At 32.4% G+C, this 21,731-nt stretch overlaps 1 protein-coding gene and 1 non-coding gene across 2 annotated transcripts in view; one reads left to right on the top strand and one right to left on the bottom strand.

The window, feature by feature from the left end:
* EcR (Ecdysone receptor) overlaps nucleotides 1–20,375 on the bottom strand; it is a 174,449-nt gene extending 154,074 nt beyond the window's left edge. Inside the window, exons 1-2 of the mRNA XM_065513966.1 lie at nucleotides 19,312–20,375; nucleotides 16,920–17,089 (exon numbers count right to left, since the gene is read on the bottom strand). Coding sequence (XP_065370038.1) covers nucleotides 16,920–17,089; nucleotides 19,312–20,360 — 1,219 coding nt within the window. The 5' untranslated portion in view covers nucleotides 20,361–20,375. The remainder of the gene's footprint in view (nucleotides 1–16,919; nucleotides 17,090–19,311) is intronic.
* Nucleotides 16,554–16,625, top strand: TRNAD-GUC (transfer RNA aspartic acid (anticodon GUC)). The gene has a single exon. It is a non-coding gene; the product is annotated as a tRNA-Asp (tRNA).
* Nucleotides 20,376–21,731: the final 1,356 nt, after the last annotated feature.

Raw genomic sequence — 21,731 nt, 5'->3', positions numbered from 1 at the left:
CTTAACGAAACTTTATTTTTTAAATCAAAAATATTTGAAAGCTGATTTATCTCCATACATTCATATATCTAAATTCTAATTTAAATCAAGAAAAAATTCTCAATTCTAACAATTTAAAAAACTTAACGAAACTTTTAGAATAAACATTTGTTTATAATTGTTAAATTTGTTTAATTTTCTTTGAAATTTAAAAGAAAATTTTATATTTTGTCAATATAAAAAACTTAACGAAACTTTATTTTTTAAACCCAAAACTTGTTAATCAAATTTCTTTTATATTCCTTTAACATAACAAAGATTTAATTTAAATTAAAGAAAATTTCTTATTTTTATCAATTTAAAAAAGTTAACGAAACTTTATTTTTCAAACTAAATCACTTAAAACTTTATTTTCTTTAAATTTATTTAAGTTAGCTTAATGTCTTTCTAATTCCAATCAAATTTTGTATTTATGTTAATTTAAAAAACTTAAAGAAACTTTGTTTTTGAATCCGTAATCTTTGAAATTATAATTTTGATACTAAATAGTTTCGTTAAATTAAACTAGCCATCCCTGTGTTATTATGATTAATTTTGTTGTTGCTGTTTAAAAACGGTGTGTGTGTTTTAATACTTCGTCTTATGGTTGGTTTGTTAAAAGTATTTGATTTAATTACACAGCATATAGACATGTTTTTTTATTATTTATTTTTCTTTTTATGTATTTTTTTTTGTAATATTGCAGCAACGCATTTTGTTCTCGTTTTCATTTGAGTTTTTTTGTTTTAATTTCACTTTAATTTACAACAACGACAAAATTTATTTTATTGTTATTGATGTTGCTGTTGTTGTTTTTGTGATGGCTATTATAAACGATGATGATTTCGTGCTCTTTGCTAATATTTCGTGTATTTTGTTTGCAATTTTTAACGATTATACTACTTAGTTGTTGTTGTTGTTGCTGTTTTGCTGGATTTGTTTTTTAAAGTGCATACACACATACATACCGGCTCCCTGTTTTTTTCTACTCTAACCTCTGCCTCCCTTTTTCTGCTCTTGCTTTTCATACTCTCAGTGTGTATGTGTGTTTGTTTGTTTGTTTCTCTGTCATCAACACAGCAGAGTAATAATGAAAATAAATTGTGTATAAATAAAAATAAAAAAATAAGAATTAATAAAGTGAAGCAACCGCATTCAAGGTCATGTGATAATTTCGCTTTTTTTTTTGCAATATTTACTCAGCAGAAAAAAAGTAAAAAATTAAAAAAAAAATTGCTTTTTTGTATTTTTCGACAACAAACGAAAAAAAGTGTTTTTAATGTGCATGAGTGTTCATACAAACAAACACATATAAAAAAAACTGCAATAATTTCAGACAATCAAATAAGTGATTGTAAAAAAAAACACAACAACAAAATAAAGATGGAGGGTTTCATCAAAAAAAAAATGTACAATAAAAGTGAAAATAAAGCAAATATTTATCTAACATTAATATCAATATTATAAATAAGCAAATATAAAATTTTTTGTTTAAAACCTTAAAGAAACAAAATTTTACAGAATAAAGTTCAAAAACTTTTCTAGTTTTAAATAAAAACTCATTTATCTTCAACATATTACGTAAAACCTTGATCTAAATATGTTTAGTTTAAAATATAAAGTTTCGTTAAGTTTTTTAAATTGACAGAAACTCAAAATTTTTTAATTTGGTTTCAAAACTAAACATACGTTAAGTTTTTAATATTATCTAAAATCCAAAATTTTTCTAGTTTTAAATAAAAACTCATTTATATTAATCATACACAGTAAAATCTTAATAAAAATATTTTTGGTTTCAAAAATAAAGATTCGTTAAGTTTTTTATATTAACAAAAATTCAAAACATTTTCAAAATTTTAAAGAATTTCATCCCTAATAAACGAATATAGCACAAAATTTAATTTTTGTAATTTGGTTTAAAAAATAAAGTTTCGTTAAGTTTTTTAAATTCACAAAAATCTAAAATTTGTCTATTTTTGACTAAAGGCTTATCTCTATTTAATGAATACAGTAATATCTCAATTTAGAAATTTTTTGTTAAAAAAATAAAGTTTCGTTAAGTTTTTTAAATTGTCCAAAATCAAAAATGTTTCTAGTTTTGAATATATAATTTATTATCTTAAATGAAAACAGTAAAATTTTGATCTAAATATATTCGGTTTCAAAAAGAAAGTTTCGTTAAGTTTTTTAAATTAACAAAACATCAAATTAACTTTCTAATTTTAAAGAATCTTATTCATATTAAAGGAATATAGCTCAAAATTTATTTTTTGTAAATCGGTTTAAAAAATAAAGTTTCGTTAAGTTTTTAAAATTGACCAAAATCAAACATTTTTCTAGTTTTGAATATATAATTACTTATATTAAACGAGAAGAGTAAAATTTAGATTTAAATATTTTCGGTTTAAAAAATAAAGTTTCGTTAAGTTTTTTTAATTAACCAAAATCAAAAATATTTCAAGCTTTAAATATATAATTAATAATATTAAACGAAAACAGTAAAATTTAGATTTAAATATTTTCATTTTAAAAAATAAAGTTTCGTTAAGTTTTTCAAATTAACCAAAATCAAAAAAATTTATAGTTTTGGATGTATAATTACTCATATTAAACGAAAATAATCAAATTTTGATTCAAACATTTTTGGTTTACAAAATAAAGTTTCGTTAAGTTTTTTAAATTGTCTAAAATCAAAAATTTTTCTAGTTTCGAATATATAATTTATAATGTTAAATGAAAACAGTAATATTTTGTTTCAAATATTTTTGGTTTCAAAAAAAAAGTTTCGTTAAGTTTTTTAAATTCATCAAAATCAAAAAATTTTATAGTTTTTAATATAAAATTACTTATGTTAAACGAAAATATTAAAATTTTGTTTCAAATATGTTTGGTTTAAAAAATAAAGTTTCGTTAAGTTTTTTAAATTGTCCAAAATAAGAAATTTGTCCAGATTTAAATAGCGGCTTATTTATGCCAAACGAATATAATAAAAGCTCTATTCAAAAGCTTTTGGTTTCAAAAATAAAGTTTCGTTAAGTTTTTTGAATAAGCAGATTTCAAAATTTTTTCTTGTTTTCAATATAGCATTATTTATGTTAAAAGAATACAGTAAAATTTTGATTTAGGTATCTTTGGTTTAAAAACTAAAGTTTCGTTAAGTTTTTCAAAATCAAAAATATTTCAAGCTTTAAATATATAATTAATAATATTAAACGAAAATGTTCAAATTTAGATTTAAATATTTTCGGTTTAAAAAATAAAGTTTCGTTAAGTTTTTTAAATTAACCAAAATCAAAAAAATTTATAGCTTTGGATGTATAATTACTTATTAAAAACAAAAATAGTAAAATTTTGATTGAAATATTATTGGTTTAAAAAATAAAGTTTCGTTAAGTTTTTTAAATAGTCCAAAATCAAAAAATTTTATAGTTTTCAATATATAACTACTTATATTAAACGAAAACAGTAAAATTTTGTTTCAAATATTTTTGGTTTCAAAAAAAAAGTTTCGTTAAGTTTTTTAAATTCATCAAAATCAAAAAATGTTATAGTTTTTAATATAAAATTACTTATGTTAAACGAAAATATTAAAATTTTGTTTCAAGTATGTTTGGTTGAAAAAATAAAGTTTCGTTAAGTTTTTTAAATTGTCCAAAATAAGAAATTTTTCTAGATTTAAATAGCGGTTTATTTATGCTAAACGAATATAATAAAAGCTCTATTCAAAAACTTTTGGTTTCAAAAATAAAGTTTCGTTAAGTTTTTTGAATAAGCAAATTTCAAAATTTTTTCTTGTTTTCAATATAGCATTATTTATGTTAAAAGAATACAGTAAAATTTTGATTTAGGTATCTTTGGTTTAAAAACTAAAGTTTCGTTAAGTTTTTTAAATTGTTCAAAATCAAAGATATTTCAAGCTTTAAATATATAATTAATAATATTAAACGAAAACAGTAAAATTTAGATTCAAATATTTTCGGTTTAAAAAATAAAGTTTCGTTAAGTTTTTTAAATTAACCAAAATCAAAAAAGTTTATAGTTTTGGATGTATAATTACTCATATTAAACGAAAATATTCAAATTTTGATTGAAATATTTTTGGTTTAGAAAATAAAGTTTCGTTAAGTTTTTTAAATTGTCCATAATCAAAAAATTTTATAGTTTTTAATATAAAATTACTTATGTTAAACGAAAATATTAAAATTTTGATTCAAATATTTTTGGTTTAAAAAATAAAGTTTCGTTAAGTTTTTTAAATAAACAAAATTAAAAATTGTTTCTAGTTTTCAATAAAACATTATTTATTTTAAAAGAATGTGGTAAAATTTTGATTGAAATATTTTTAGTTTCAAAAATAAAGTTTCGTTAAGTTTTTTAAATAAACAGAATTTGAAATTTTTTCTAGTTTTCAATAAAGCATTATTTATTTTAAAAGAATGTGGTAAAATTTTGATTGAAATATTTTTAGTTTAAAAAATAAAGTTTCGTTAAGTTTTTTAAATTATCCAAAATTAGAAATTTTTCCAGATTTAAATAGCGGCTTATTTATGCTAAACGAATATAGCAAAAGTTCTATTGAAAACCATTTGGTTTCAAAAATAAAGTTTCGTTAAGTTTTTTAATTTCACAAAAATCCAAAATTGTTTCTAAATTTATGTGGTGATTTATTTAGGCTTAATGAATATAGTACAAATTTTATTTAAAAGTAATTGCTTTCAAAAATAAAGTTTCGTTAAGTTTTTTAAATTATCCAAAATTAGAAATTATTCCAGATTTAAATAGAGGCTTATTTATGCTAAACGAATATAGCAAAAGTTCTATTGAAAACCATTTGGTTTCAAAAATAAAGTTTCGTTAAGTTTTTTAAATTACCAAAATTATTTAATTTCTTTGGAATTTAAAAGAATTTCAGCTATTTTAAATTGATAAATAAAAAAATAGCTTAAAAATTATTTCTTTTTAGAAAATAATGATGCTTTAAATTTATTTAAACACCCAAATGCCAGCAGTAATGCCAGTTTATAATAGTACAATATTTTAAAATGTGCTAAATATAACATATGCCCGCTGCAGGATGTTCTTAATACGAGTATGTCAAGTTTATGCCAGCAACAACAATTTCATTGCTTTAATTTGTTGCTCAACAAAAAAAAAATGCACTTTGTACAATACCAACAAAAATCCCTTTTATTGTTTTGCATGTATGTTTTCATTTCAAGGACAACAAATTTGCTTAATTTTTGTTAATAAATATTGTTTTCAAATATTGAACAAAAGGAAGTTATTAATATGTCAAGTTTAAGGCAACAACAAAAATTTTTATGGTTTAATTTGTTGCTCAACAAAAGAACACATGAAACCAATAACAAATGCACTTTGAACAACAACAACAACAACAAAAATCCATTTTATGTATGTTTTCATTTCAAGGACAACAAATTTGGTTAATATTTTGAGGTTGTTCTCTTTACTTTAATGCAAACAAAAACCGGTTTTATTAAAGCAATAACAACAACAACATTTAAATAATGTAAAGTTTAAAGAACAAACAGCATGAAATTATAAACTTAGAGACTTTAGAATGATGGCATTTGGCCTATATATGATTCCAGGTACATAAGTTGAAGCTTTCAAATACATAAATGCAATTTACACCAACAACATAAACATGTAGTGAGTGTCGTTACTGTTGTTGTCGCTAAACTGTGTTAGGGAAAGAGAAGAGTAAAAGAGACAGACTAGAGTTTAAACTCCAGACATATTTTAACCCTTAAACAATTATAAATGAGTAGGTAGGTTTAAAACAACAAAAAGCAGCTGCTGTATGATGGCAACATCCATACAATTGTAAGCTTTTTTGCAATAAATAAACTTGTGCCTGAAAAAAATTTAACTTTGTTTTTGTTAATTTAAACCCTTTTACTAAATGTCCAAAACAAAAAGAACCCGGTATAATTGTTTACAAAATGTGAACAAAAAGTGTGTGTCTGTCTGGCTGTAAAAAAAACAGTCTTTGTCGGTGTTGGTGTAATACCCCCAAAATTTTATATATTTCATATTCTTTTTTGTTGTTGTTTTTGAGTTGGTTTTTTTTCTCTTTCAATTCAAGATCAAGGTCAACACCGGCACATGTTGTGTGTTTTTTTTTCTCTTTTTTTGGTTTTTGGTTTTGAAGCAGCTAAAACAGCAACAACAATAACAACTAAAGCGAAAACAAAAACTGCACAAACAAGTTGTACTCTTGTTTTTTTTTTTGCTTTTTGTTATATTTTTATACCCTTCAGCTTCGTGAGAAGGGTATATATAAGTTTGTCATTCCGTTTGTAATTTCTACATTTTTCATTTCCGACCCTATAAAGTATATATATTCTGGATCCTTATAGATAGCGGAGTCGATTAAGCCATGTCCGTCTGTCTGTCTGTCTGTCTGTCTGTCTGTCTGTCTGTCTGTCTGTCTGTCCGTCTGTCTGTCTGTTGAAATCAGTTTTCTGAAGACCCCAGATATCTTCGGGATCCAAATCTTCAATAATTCGGTCAGACATGCTTTCGAGAATTTTGCTATTTAAAATCAGCAAAATCGGTCCACAAATGGCTGAGATATGAGGAAAAAACCAAGACAACCTCTATTTTTGACCTATTTTTTACCTATATCTGGATTACTAAGACATTAATATAGACAATATGGATATCTAATGATAGATATTTCAAAGACATTTGCAACGACGTATATAAGACCATAGTAAGCTGGACCTACAATGGGTCAAAATCGGGAAAAAAAATTTTGAACCCGAATTTTTTTTTAAAAAAAAAAAAATTGAAAAAACAAAAAAAAAAATTTTTTAATTTAAAAAAAAAAAATTTTTTAAATTTAAAAAAAAAAATATTTTTTAAAATTTAAAAAAAAAAATTTTAAATTTAAAAAAAAAAATAATTAAATTTAAAATAACAATCGAAAAATTTTTTTTTTCAAAAAATTCAAAAAACAACTGGAAAAAAAATTAAATTTTGTTTACCTAAAAATATTTAAAATTTTGAAGTATAATTTGGTGAAGGGTATATAAGATTCGGCACAGCCGAATATAGCACTCTTACTTGTTATTATTATTGTTGTTTGGTTATTCTATACCCTACAGCACAGCTCATGTAGACAGCCACATTAAGAGTGCAATCAAATCGTGTAATTGCCCGAGGGGTAAAATGAAAATCATAAAAAAAACACACCAAAATTAGCAAAACAACAATGAACCATGAAAAAAGAATGAAAAATCTTTTACTAGACTGAATAAAGCTCCTGAGTAATAAAGCAAAATGACAAAATTGTTTAAAATTAAAATTTTGAATAAAGAAAACCTAACAATGAATCTTAGTGGAGATTCCTTTATAACAGGACACTGAATAATCCGAACACATGCTAGAAAATTGGTCCTAAGGTTTAACGATTACTGTAGAAGCTGTCAAAACGAAGAAGAGGAGGAGACTGTGTCCCACCTATTCTGCCTAACTTGAGGGAACGTATCCCCCTTTCTCTCCTGTTTAGATGAGTTATCAAGCATGAATCTAAGAGGCATCCAGAGAATCTTTTTGGTTCACCTTGGCAACAACGGATGAAGTAAAATATCCTGCTATTTACTTCTTGGGTATCACAATGGGATCAGTTTTGAATGGACCCAATTGAGCTGCTTGGACCCTAACCTAACCTAGTGGAGATGGATAATACTTTAAAATTATAGGGAGTAGCTCTCAGGAGACAAATTTTGGTGGGAAATATCAAATTATTCGACAAACTACAAATTTGGTCATCACAATGAATCTGTTCTGTTTTCTTTGTGTATTTCTTAAAAGTTTAATAGACGTCCTCAATGCATTTAAGTTCAGATCTTACTTATGTATGCTTACAGCCAGCATTTAGTACAATTCAGCAACAAACATCTACCAGACAACACTTTCCCACAACAACTGGTTGTTCGTTCCGGAACGTGACAAACTACGCTCCGTCAATGATTGTCGCTGGTTATACGAATCTAAGAACAGACAAGACTCTCCTCTTCCTGGCGCAGTGATATGTAGGACTTATGTTTGCTTATATCCAGCATTTAGTGGAATATAGGAACGAGTTCGCACAACAATTCGATTTTCGTTCCGGAACGTGTCAAGCTACACTCCACCAATGAGTGTCATTGGTAATAGGGATCTAAGAACAGCCATGGATCTTCTGAAACTTTCTGGTGCAGTGATATGCCGGACATTATGATTGTTTATCCAGCATTTAGGAACGGCTGCCTATAAGAATTGGATCTTCGTTCCGGAACGTGCCAAGCTACACTTCGTCAAAGACTGTCATTGGTTATATGGATGTAAGAACAGACATGTATCTCCTGAAACTTAGTGGTGCAGTGATATACAGGACATTATGATTGCTTATCCAGCATTTAGTAGAATTGAGGAACGGCTTCCTAGAAGAATTGGATCTTCGTTCCGGAACGTGCCAAGCTACACTCCGTCAATGATTGTCATTGGTTATAGGGATCTAAGAACAGACATGGCTCTCCTGAAACTTTCTGGTGCAGTGATATGCAGGACATTATGTTCGCTTATATCCAGCATTTAGTAGAATATAGGAACGAGTTCGCATAACAATTGGTTGTTCGTTCCGGAACGTATCAAACTACACTCCGTCAATGATTGTCATTGGTTATAGGGATCTAAGAACAGACATGGCTCTCCTGAAACTTAGTGGCGCAGTGATATGCAAGACATTATGTTTGCTTATATCCTGCATTTAGGAACGCCTTCCCACAACAATTGGATCTTCGTTCCGGAACGTGTCAAGCTCCACTTCGTCAAAGACTGTCATTGGTTATATGGATGTAAGAACAGCCATGTATCTCCTGAAACTTAGTGGCGCAGTGATATACAGGACATTATGATTGCTTATCCAGCATTTAGTAGAATAGAGGAACGAGTTCCCACAACAATTGGATCTTCGTTCCGGAACGTGTCAAGCTCCACTTCGTCAATGATTGTCATTGGTTATAGGGATCTAAGAACAGCCATGGCTCTCCTGAAACTTTTTGGCACAGAGATATGCCGGATATTATGTGTGATTATATCCAGCATTTAGTACAATATAGGAACGCGTTCCCACAACAATTGGATCTTCGCTCCGGAACGACCCTAGTCCATGCTCTTCTGAAATTGTCTGTCACAGTGATCTGCAGGACATAGCAACAGTAACTACCAGGCAATAGGTTTCCAGAACGATCTCAGTCATAATCCAACAAATATTGTCAAGGCAGCGATAGCTGTAACAAATAGAAGTTTTTCCCAAAAAAAAAAAACTTTTGGTAGCTTCAGAACAAAATAGCAAGGGCACAAGATATGCAATTTTGCAGGCAAAAAAAAGAACAAGTTTTTCCGGGCTTTATATGGTTAGAAAGATATGAATCAAACATTTACACAGTTTAAATAATATTATTCTTAATTCTTATTGGTTTAAAGCGAACCTCTCTGAACTCAATAAAAGATTGTTGGCCAATTGAATGGCTCACGATCTATATTTTCAGTTAGATGGAAAAAGAACATTCTTTCATACGATATCCCTTAATACAGTAGATGGACAAAAGGAAATGAAGCTCTACATTTGACTTGAGGCCAATCAAATGGTTCATGTTCTATCTATACAGTTTGTTGGACAAACTGAACATAACCTAGAATATGTTACCACAAGGACAATTCTTCGACTAGTAAAAATGTATTTCAACTGTAGGTGATCCGAGTGAAGATGGCTGCAGTTGTGCGATATCCAATCGCTTATAACGCTACTTACTGAATGACTGTTGTGTCATTCTTGGGAAAATCAGAGCTTCGTATGACATCTCGGCAGCTGATAATATATTGCTTAAACTGAACTAGCTTTCCTTACATGTGTTCTTCTCAATAGTCAATAATTAGATCGCTTTGTTAACTTTTCTAACTCCAGCATCTTTGTCACTTACTCAACTCCAGGCTCATAGAGATTCCTCAGTATTAGCCGACCATTTATGTGGCTCTATTTATTAATCTTTCTGGCATATGTTATAATAAAGCTCTGGAAGGAAAATTCATGCATATTGGTCACAAATTCAACACAACTATCATTTTATCAACATTCTTCAGCATCATACTAGGATATGATAAATATTTGTCTGAATAGAATCGCCAATATGTCGTTTACGAACCTGCTTTGCTTCAGCTCTTTACAGTATTCAACAGTCTGGTCGCCATTAACTTTCCATAACCCGCTTATATTTGAGACTCTTCGTGAACTCTTCACGAATAGAAGATTTTCAGAGTTCTTAATATACAATCTACTAAAAGCTCCCACAAGGAAAGTCCAATAGTGTGCTGGACTAAGTGTTGCGGGTTCGATTCCCATTAGACAAGCAAAAGGCTTTGCAGTTTGTATTTGTTTAAAAAATTAGTGCCATAAATGATGATGTATGCAAATCTTATCGCTATGATTCTTCGATGGATTGAAGAAAAACCCTGAACACAACTCCTCAGCTTAATTCCTATTTCAACCCCTCTGGATCCGCGCTTGCTTTAGGTGATGTACACCACAACTTGCCAACTACTGAGCTTAAGTTGTTGTTATTCGAGACGTATGGTCTATGAGGATGGTAATAGGGATGTTGTCACGTTCGTCACCGGCGCAAAATGTTGTTGCTCTTGGGAATCCTTATGTTGTATATGAGTTGGAAAGTCTTGGGTAGATCAATGACGAAGTCTTCTTCTGTCCTCTTGACTCCCTGTGACTCACAGAAATGCATATGGAAGATTGATGAGAACAATACTGCAACCATGCCCCAAAGGGGAACAACAAAAGTACAGCAAGTTCCACAAAAGCTTGATCTCCTCTCCGGAACTATCCAAGTTACGTAAAATCTGAAACTGTCTGTCACAGTGATCTGATGTATATTATGTATGATTTGGTCCAAATTTCTTCATATTGAAAGAAAAGATCAATTGTTGCAAAGATCCAAGTGTCTTGAGATCGTTGTGAAAGACGTCAGGGTTTAGAACGACGATAGTGATCAAGATATTGGTAACGAAAATGAGCTGTGTCATCTATTTTGTCAGAAAAATGCGAGGAAGCTCATGACACATAGGTCATAGATGACACATAGATGGCATCATCTATGTCATTTAAGTATTTTTAGACTTTAGACATCCCTCGTAGTGTCCCCACAAAGTCACTGTCAATCTAACTAAAATAGTCTGCTACAAATATTTAATAGCAATAAGTAACGCAAATGTAATTTATTATCAATATGCTAGAAGACATGTGGAATTTAAGAAGCAGCCGCTGGCAAAAATAATGTTTATTTTTTTGTTGGTTTTCAAAAGCAAGAAAAAAAGAATGCATATTGCTTATCTTGTCAAGGAATAACAAGGAATATATAAATAAAAGTAAGTACTTTATTTATGTATAAAAATATCTAACTAAAAATGTTTCTTTATAAGATATTTCTCCATAAAGATAAACGCACCAAAAACCTAACATATTTATAAAAATGTATCCTTTGGATACAATTTCCTTTTTTGCTTCTCTCTCTCTCTCTCTCTCTTTCTTACTCACTTACTTTTTCCCTTGTTATTTTGTGCGTGTTATTTAGCAACTAAAATATAAAACACACACCTAAATATCATCCTGTCTAGACAATGAAACTAAACTAAAAGTATCTAATTATCTGTGAATTTCATACACTTAAATACGCACGCAAAATTTATTTATGCTTCAACTACAATATGTAAATGAAATTTTAGATAACAAATATTTTATATGTGTTTCTAAAGAAAGCACTAAAAAGTGATATTTAATATTTTTGCTTGATTTTTATAACCTTAAAAAAACGTCTCAAATATAATAATTTTTTACCACAGAATGATTAATTAATGACAGAGGCGTATTGAGGAAGTGTCAGACAAAAAGTTTGGAGTGTGAATTGCATGACTCAGCTGTTGAAATTAATGATTCAAATGGAATACAATAGTAAATAAGGTGGTGAAGTTAGGTATCCAAAAAAGGTGTTTGAAAGTTAACCTAAACTTTAACTAACAAAGTGTTTTAGTTTTGAACCAGAAGTTTTTTAGATTTCTGGGAATAAAGAGGCAACGTGACTAACAGAAATTAGTAATAAATCAGGGATATGTCATCTATTAATAGCAATACAAAAGAAATTTTTCCTAATTTGCATTGATTCCTCGAAGGAACTCACAAGTCTTTAGATACTAGCCAAGGGACTATTCCGAAGACTTATCGAGAGAATAATCAGCACACTAGCTGAGAGGTTAGACAAGAGACTAGAATAGAGACTAGACTAGGGACTAGACTAGAGACTAGACTAGAGACTAGACTAGAGGCTACACTAGAGACTACACTAGAGACTAGACTAGAGACTAGACTAGAGACTAGACTAGAGACTAGACTAGAGACTAGACTAGAGACTAGACTAGAGACTAGACTAGAGACTAGACTAGAGACTAGACTAGAGACTAGACTAGAGACTAGACTAGAGACTAGACTAGAGACTAGACTAGAGACTAGACTGGAACTAGACTAGAAACTAGACTGCAACTAGACTAGAGACTAGACTATAGACAAGACTAGATACTAGAGTAGATACTAGACTAGAGACTAGACTAGAGACTAGACTAGAGACTAGACTAGAGAATAGACTAGAGACTAGACTAGAGACTAGACTAGAGACTAGACTAGAGACTAGACTAGAGACTAGACTAGAGACTATACTAGAGACTAGACTAGAGAATAGACTAGAGACTAGACTAGAGACTAGACTAGAGACTAGACTAGACTATTTGGAAATGTTGCCAAATTCCAAGCATCATTTATTTAACAGCTGTTTTTCCCTTAGTCGGCATCCACCCATCCCATTCTGACCTTCCCGGCTTGGAGAGCTTTTCGGCCGAGCTCTGCTGGTTTTATAATATTTGCAGTCTGAGTGCCACCGATTCCTTTATTTCGGAAACCCCTGCCTGTGGCTTGTAATGTTTTTTTCCACTTGTTCTTGGAATTTTGCAACACTTTTCTTATTGCCGTTTAGGAGATTACATTTTAGTGTTATTCTTAAACGAGAAACGTTTTAGATTTGGGTCCGATTTAATAGTCTTCAATATATCGGCATAGGATGCTTCTTCTTTAGCGGAAACGATCACAGCATATTGCCCCTCCTTTCTCTTTTGAGTTTATTATATTGCGTTTCACTGCTTTCCATGTATTGGTTTCGGCATTTACACTGGGATTTTATGCTACATTATCAAATCTCACTTGTGTTTTCTTTTGTTTTTGGCCGGCCTTTTTGCTCCTCTTTGCAGCTTGGGTTTTCGGTTCTCCGCTTCTCTTTAAGTCCTGTACGGGGGACACGTTTTTGGAGTCGTCTGCTTGTATAAATCGTTTGTTTCAGGAACATGGGGTGTTTCATTGCACGATACTTCATCTCTAACCATGTTGGCATGATGTACATCCGATTTGCCCTTCATGAATTCAATTAGCTTCGTTATCAGGTTCCCCAGTTCTATGAATGGGATATTTCCAGAAGTGGTCTTCTCCTGAGCGGAAGATAGTACATTTGTTGTGTTTAGAAGTGTCCCCGGGTGTTGACCTTCTCAATGTTCCACTCCTCCTTGTTGATTTTGTTGCCTGGTAACTATAACTTCTATCTCAGCCAGGTGTGCTGCCGAATTAGAAGTTATTAGAGTAGTATGACCTCGACGACTGAGACCCTATTTTCAGGCTCTCTAAGACCCCTTTCACACTAGGCAATTTAGTTGCGCAAGTCTCTTGCCCAACAACAAAACAGCATGTAAAATTTTCTTCTCCTTAAACCGACATTACCTCTGGCATCTACAAACACAAGAGACTTGCGCAACTAAATTGCCTAGTGTGAAAGGTGTCTAAAGGCGTCGGTACAGATATAGGATTTTGTGTTTTAGTACTTCCTGCACCGTAACCTTGGATTCCCGTTTTTCCTTATTGTTGATGGAAGCAGTCCAATTTGGATACCGTTGCGCCTGGATTTTTTGTTTGGAATTCACGAAGTCGATACTCTTCCAACTACGGCTCTCTAGAGGGTACCCTTGTGGATGGATACCTAATTAAGGGTGGTATCCTCTCGCTCTGCTAGAGGACTTCGCTGAGCTTGTGTAATTTTTTTAGTACGCTCCTGTAGTGTCTGAATAGTCAAGAGACTGAAATAGAGACTAGTCTAGATAATACATTACATACTAGTCTAGAGGCTAGGCGAGAGAGAGACAAGACTATATACCCGTAGAGAGACTAGTTGAGAGTCTATAGTATAGTCTCTATTCTAGCCTAGTTCCTACTGTTTTTAATAAAAACCTTTATAAATGATAAACAAAGTAGTATATCCAATAACTATTATTAAAAAAAGAACTGTTTCACCTTCAAGGATTTATTTTTTTACCAAAACAGAAACAACAATTTAGCTGCTAGTAAAATAACTATGTAACAACATTTAAAATAACATTGTATTGTAATTTACACCGTCTATTTTTGAAAAAAAAAATCAATTAAGTTTTCAAATGCAGACGTTTCAACGGTTTACACGTTTTAAATATAAAACAACTAAATTTATATACAAAAGACAACAAAAAAAAAACAGAATTCCAAGTAACAAACATCCTGCGCGTGTTTGTATATTTAAGCACACCCAAAACCTATTAATTTATCAAATGCTAAAAAAAACCATAGAAAATTCTTACCAGTCTACAGAATCCTACAAAAATAATAACAAAAATAACAATGTGGGCGAACAAGAACATGAATTAGAGAATCTAAAAAACAACACCAAGAATAGCTGTCCTTTTCTTAAACAAAAACAACAACAATAGCAACCAAAATCCCTTACTGCTCTATTTTCTCTTGTAGCTGAAAAATTCCTCAACTAACGGCATTTAAGTAGAAAAGAGTGTGAGATTTAATATTTGCCACCATTTCTTTTTTTGTTCAACATTAAATAAGTTCAAGTGCTTTTCATTTCGTTGTTATTGTTTGTTGTGGTTGTGGCTGGGTTTTTGTTTGGGGGTGATTGTTGTTGTCTTTTTTTTTGTTTTTGTTTAAAGAAGACAACAAACGTGATGATATCCATACATACATAGATGGCAGACAGCAACGTCTGTCTGGTGACCTTCAACTTTTTTTCGGGGTTTGTTACAGTGAGTATAACAAACACACACACCCAAATTTAAATGTAAAACATGTCTGCCATGGATACATAAACTCTGCTCACACACAAGTACATTCATCCATCCAAATACATACAAATGTATCCCAGACTTTCTTTGTTCATAAAATCGTCCTTGACGAAAATTGCTTTTTTTCCAACGAACATTAGTTAGAGCTGCAAAGGTCTTTATCCTGTGGGTGGTTTTGCGCATACATATGGATATACACTCACCTAAATACAGCTAAAAATATAGACGTCATATCCCAGCAGTTAAACAAGTAGTCAATGTATCCCCCAGCAGTTCTAGGGGAATGTAACGAACTAATGTTTTTACCCATCATTTAAGGTGACATGTTGCTAACTTGACTAATTATTTCAACACGTGCATGTCCTATGCAGGGGCTCTAGTCAGTTTCTAGTGTAGTCTCTAGTCAGTCTCTAGTGTAGTCTCTAGTCAGTCTCTAGTGTAGTCTCTAGTCTAGTCTCTAGTGTAGTCTCTAGTGTAGACTCTAGTCAGTCTCTTGTGTAGTATCTAGTCAGTCTCTAGTGTAGTCTCTAGTGTAGTCTCTAGCCCAGAATCTAGTCTAGTCTTTAGTCTAGTCTCTAGTGTAGTCTCTAGTGTAGTCTCTATTCAGTCTCTAGTGTAGTTTCTAGCCTAGACTCTAGTCTAGTCTTTAGTCTAGTCTCTAGTCTGGTCTCTAGTGTAGTCTCTAGTCAGTCTCTAGTGCAGTCTCTAGTGTAGTCTCTAGTCAGTCTCTAGACCAAAAAAAACTGTACAATCCAGGCCATTTCCCAGGCCGACAAATATTAAATTCAAATCAACAGCAGCATATTACAATACGAACGTTTTGATAGATTATATTACCTTAATAGTAGTACTTTTATTTGTTTATTGCTCTGACTAGTACTTGCCAGTCAGGCAACTTTATACTTCTCCGGCTCATCTGGCTTACATCAACATGATTACACACACACGCCGTACATTTCTTATAGGACAGTTTAGCTGAAGACCCCCCATTTCTAGCTACGAAAAACTTATAAAAAAAATGGTTTTGCTCATGTCAACCGCATCGGCTCATAGGGTGTTGCCACAGCAAAGCTTTTTTCTAAAACAGCTTTTTTATTATTTTTGCAAACAGTGCCCTCTGTTATCAATTGTCAACAACTAGAGAGAAATAAATAGCTTTTGTATAAATAACTCTTGCTCTTATCATGTTGTTTGTTTTGTTAACATTTTCTTTGTGTAGCTTATAATGTTTATATTTTGAAATATACTTGTTCGCTTCGACATCCTCGATAGTATAGTGGTCAGTATCCCCGCCTGTCACGCGGGAGACCGGGGTTCAATTCCCCGTCGGGGAGATATACATTTTTTTGTTTAATTTTTTTATTTTTAAAATTAATTTAATTGTAATTGTAGTAAAAATTAATAAGTATTAATTAATATGGCCATTTTAATAACAGTTGTAAAAATATGAATCAAACATCATTCAAATACCAAAGTATTTCTTACAGATTTAGTAAAAATGTGTTTACAAATCGGAATATTAACACATTTTTATAAGAAAAAACATATAATTTTGAAAATAATTTTGGATTTTTTTTTTAAAAATAAAATTTCTTAAATATTTATAACTTTTGTATTAAAACACTCACCTGTTTTACCATTTGGACTAAATGGATCATAACTGCCCGCTGACATGGGTGAGGCGTAGCCATTTGACATATTGGCGCCATACATGTGATTTTGCGATGCCGAAGATGGACTTAATGGTGCTGTGCTGGGTACACTGCCAGGACTAGGGGTTGAAATCCATTCTTCTCTTCTAAAATTCATAAAAAGAAAGAAAATTATTAAGTTAGAATTAAACAAAACATCTAGTCTAGACTAAAGTTTAGAAAAAAAATTATACGAAAGTTTATATTAAAGTTTAAACTAGATTGTGGTTTCCAGTCTAGTCTCTAGCTTAGTCTCTAGTCTAGTTTCTAGTCTAGTCTCTAGTCTAGTCTCTAGTCTAGTCTCTAGTCTAGTCTCTAGTCTTGTCTCTAGTCTAGTCTCTAGTCTAGTCTCTAGTCTACTCTCTAGTCTAGTCTCTAGTCTAATCTCTAGTCTAGTCTCTAGTCTAGTCTCTAGTCTAGTCTCTAGTCTAGTCTCTAGTCTAGTCTCTAGTCTAATCTCTAGTCTAGTCTCTAGTCTAGTCTCTATTCTAGTCTCTAGTCTAGTCTCTAGTCTAGTCTAGTCTCTAGTGTAGTCTCTAGTCTAGTCTCTAGACTAGTCTCTAGTCTAGTCTCTAGTCTAGTCTCTAGTCTAGTCTCTAAACTAGTCTCTAAACTAGTCTCTAAACTAGTCTCTAAACTAGTCTCTAATCTAGTCTATAATCTAGTCTAGTCTCTAGTCTAGTCTCTAGTCTAGTCTCTAGTCTAGTCTCTAGTCTAGTCTCTAGTCTAGTCTCTAGTGTAGTCTCTAGTCTAGTCTCTAGTCTAGTCTCTAGTCTAGACTCTAGTATCTAGTCTAGTCTCTAGTCTAGTCTCTAGTCTAGTCTCTAGTCTAGTCTCTAGTCTAGACTCTAGTATCTAGTCTAGTCTCTAGTCTAGTCTAGTCTCTAGTCTAGTCTCTAGTCTAGTCTCTAGTCTAGTCTCTAGTCTAGTCTCTAGTCTAGTCTCTAGTCTAGTCTAGTCTCTAGTCTAGTCTCTAGTCTAGTCTCTAGTCTAGGCTCTAGTCTAGTCTCTAGTCTAGTCTCTAGTCTAGTCTCTAGTCTAGTCTCTAGTCTAGTCTCTAGTCTAGTCTCTAGTCTAGTCTCTAGTCTAGTCTAGTCTCTAGTCTAGTCTCTAGTCTAGTCTCTAGTCTAGTCTCTAGTCTAGTCTAGTCTCTAGTCTAGTCTCTAGTCTAGTCTCTAGTCTAGTCTCTAGTCTAGTCTCTCTAGTCTAGTCTCTAGTCTAGTCTCTAGTCTAGTCTCTAGTCTAGTCTCTGGTCTGGTCTCTAGTCTAGTCTCTAGTCTAGTCTCTAGTCTAGTCTCTAGTCTAGTCTCTAGTCTAGTCTCTAGTCTAGTCTAGTCTCTAGTCTAGTCTCTAGTCTAGTCTCTAGTCTAGTCTCTAGTCTAGTCTCTAGTCTAGTCTCTAGTCTAGTCTCTAGTCTAGTCTCTAGTCTAGTCTCTAGTCTAGTCTCTAGTCTAGTCTCTAGTCTAGTCTCTAGTCTAGTCTCTAGTCTAGTCTCTAGTCTAGTCTCTAGTCTAGTCTCTAGTCTAGTCTCTAGTCTAGTCTCTAGTCTAGTCTCTAGTCTAGTCTCTAGTCTAGTCTGTAGTCTAGTCTCTAGTCTAGTCTCTAGTCTAGTCTCTAGTCTAGTCTCTAGTCTAGTCTCTAGTCTAGTCTGTAGTCTAGTCTCTAGTCTAGTCTCTAGTCTAGTCTCTAGTCTAGTCTAGTCTCTAGTCTAGTCTCTAGTCTAGTCTCTAGTCTAGTCTCTAGTCTAGTCTCTAGTCTAGTCTCTAGTCTAGTCTCTAGTCTAGTCTCTAGTCTAGTCTCTAGTCTAGTCTCTAGTCTAGTCTCTAGTCTAGTCTCTAGTCTAGTCTCTAGTCTAGTCTTTAGTCTAGTCTCTAGTCTAGTCTCTAGTCTAGTCTCTAGTCTAGTCTCTAGTCTAGTCTCTAGTCTAGTCTCTAGTCTAGTCTCTAGTCTAGTCTCTAGTCTAGTCTCTAGTCTAGTCTCTAGTCTAGTCTCTAGTCTAGTCTCTAGTCTAGTCTCTAGTCTAGTCTCTAGTCTAGTCTCTAGTCTAGTCTCTAGTCTAGTCTCTAGTCTAGTCTCTAGTCTAGTCTCTAGTCTAGTCTCTAGTCTATTCTCTAGTCTATTCTCTAGTCTAGTCTCTAGTCTAGTCTCTAGTCTAGTCTCTAGTCTAGTCTCTAGTCTAGTCTCTAGTCTAGTCTCTAGTCTAGTCTCTAGTCTATTCTCTAATCTAGTCTCTAGTCTAGTCTCTAGTCTAGTCTGTAGTCTAGAGCCTAGTCCCTAGTCCAGCTTCCAGTCTTGTCTCTAGTGTTTTAATATCATTTATTATACTTACAATTCCATACGCGCTCTTTTCGATGGCACAAAAACTAGGCTGCCATTTGACGTAGTCAATGCCTCACCACTCACTGAGCCTGCAGTACTAACATTGACACCACTGCCTGCAACTGAAACACCACTACCCCCTCCGCCGGCACTACCAGTACTACCAGTAAGAGCCACTTGTGTGATGGCATTGCTTAAGGCAGAGGAATTTTTCAAAACATTCGCTTTAACGCCAGCAGAAGACATGGAGGAGGAGGAGGTGGCGGCGACGGCCACAGCAGCGGCATTGGAGGCAGGTATAACATTGGCCAAAGCTGAACAGGCCGCTAAGGTAATTATATCATCTTTATTGCTGGTGGCACTTAAAACATTACTGAGATTACTGTGGCCGCTGTGGCAGCCGCTGAGTGGGTGAGTGTTGTTGTGTGGATGGGGGGAGGTGTCGTGTTGCAAAGGTTCCGATTTAATGGCAGTCTTTAAAAGCTTTAAATTCTCTTCAACGGAAGATGTAGTAGTCAGAGCGTCCATTTGACCAGCGGCAACAGCTGAGGCCGCCACCAAAGCAGCCGCCGCCGCCGCAGCATTAGTAATGACCAGATTATTAGCTGGGGCGTTGTTTAAGTGGCGTGAGTGAATGGGCGGCTGAGGTGGCGGCGGCGGCGACGTATGCAGCTGTGGCTGATGATGCTGTATGCTGTGCAGTAGGGATGAGGTGGTGGTGGCCTGCCTTAAGGCTTGATGAGGTGTGTTCGCTTCATTATCATTAAAGTTATTTAGAAATACAGGCTCATGGGTATGATGCAAGGTGCTGGTGGTTGGGTGGCTGGATGAGGAAGAGCTGGCATTGTTAGAGGCATTCGCTGAGGCAGCATCCAATTGTTGTTGCAGCAATATATGACTGGGTATTATTTGTTGTTGTTGCTGTGACTGTGTTTGTATGGGCGTTTGTGTCGTTTGTGGCTGCTGCTGCTGTGGTTGTTGCTGTTGTTGTTCAGCTGCCAGTGGCAACTTTTGTCCTTGCGCATGATTTAGCCGGTACATCATCGGTGATAAATTCATTATCTAATTTTGTTTGGGGTCAACAATGTTGCAAGGTTTTTTCTGTAATTTTCTTTTTCTTTTCAATAAAGTTGCTGTTGTTATTTGTGTGTTGGATTGTGTGTGTCTTGTAGTTTTGCTTGTGTTCGTTTACATTATTTTTTACATGGGAGAGAGCGTCAAAGTAACGGTGCCCGTTATTTCGGCACCATTTTTTTTTTGTTGTTCTTCTTTTGTTTGTTTAATGTTTACAGTTTCTGCTTTTACTCTCTTTGTTGGTCAGAATCTGTTTAACCTTGCCTGCTCTAAATGACCCAATTTTGTGCTTCGAGTTTACATATAACAGCTTAATAATGATGACGTTGTCCACCATAAAAACAATGAAGAACACATACGTGGTGGACATTTATTGTTGATAATATTGCTGCTGCCAAAAGGTTTAACTAGAATTTTTAAAAAGAAAATAATAGAATTCTTTAATCATTTAATTATTTAAAAAAGAATCTCTGCTTAAGTTCTTAAATTTACAAAAAGACAGCAGTTATAAGAATTCTGAGTTTATTTTTTGTTGTTGTTATGCTAATTTAAGTGTTTGCTTTGTCAGTCACCTTTTAATAAGTTTAATCTGTCAGTCAGTGTTGTAGGTTTGAATGTCATTTTTTACATACTTATAATATGACAGACTAACTGACTGCTGCATATAAAAACAGCCTTCCATTGTTGGTTTTTTGTTTTAGCCATACATTGACCTACTTTGTTGAATCTAGTAAAGGGTGCTAGGAAAGATAGACAAAGAGGGGAAAAGGCAGAATAAAAATGCCAAACACAATCAGGGTTGAATGTCATATGTTAGTGGGGTTACCAGATGGAAATTAGTGCGGTTACCAGTTTTTGTCAAAAGTGTTATAAAATTATAAAACTATTTCAAAACTGCTCTAATTATTTCAAAACTAAATCTAAAACAGTTTTGTATGATTTTGAAAACATAAGATTTTGCATTAATTGCTTTAGTATAACAGTTTTATCACAAAGTGTTATAAAATTATAACAGTTTATTTCAAAACTTCTAAAATTATAATTGTTTTGTATGATTTTGAAAACAAAACACAATTTTGTATGAATTGCTTGAGTATAACAGTTGTTTGGCAAAGTGTTATAAAAATATAACAGTTTATTTCAAAACTGTTCTAAAATTATAACAGTTTTGTATGATTTTGAAAACAAAATACAATTCTATATTTAATGCTACAGTATAACAGTTTTGTCACAAAATGTTATAAAATTATAACAGTTTATTTGGAAACTGTTCTAAAATTATAACAGTTTTGTATGATTTTAAAAACATAAGAAGATTTTGCATTATTTGCTATAGTATAACAGTTTTATGGCAAA

This window comes from Calliphora vicina, chromosome 5, assembly GCF_958450345.1.
Source record: "Calliphora vicina chromosome 5, idCalVici1.1, whole genome shotgun sequence".
Classification (NCBI taxonomy): domain Eukaryota; kingdom Metazoa; phylum Arthropoda; class Insecta; order Diptera; family Calliphoridae; genus Calliphora; species Calliphora vicina.
The sequence above is the reverse complement of the archived record's forward strand: the minus strand, read 5'-3'. Positions and strand labels throughout refer to the sequence as shown.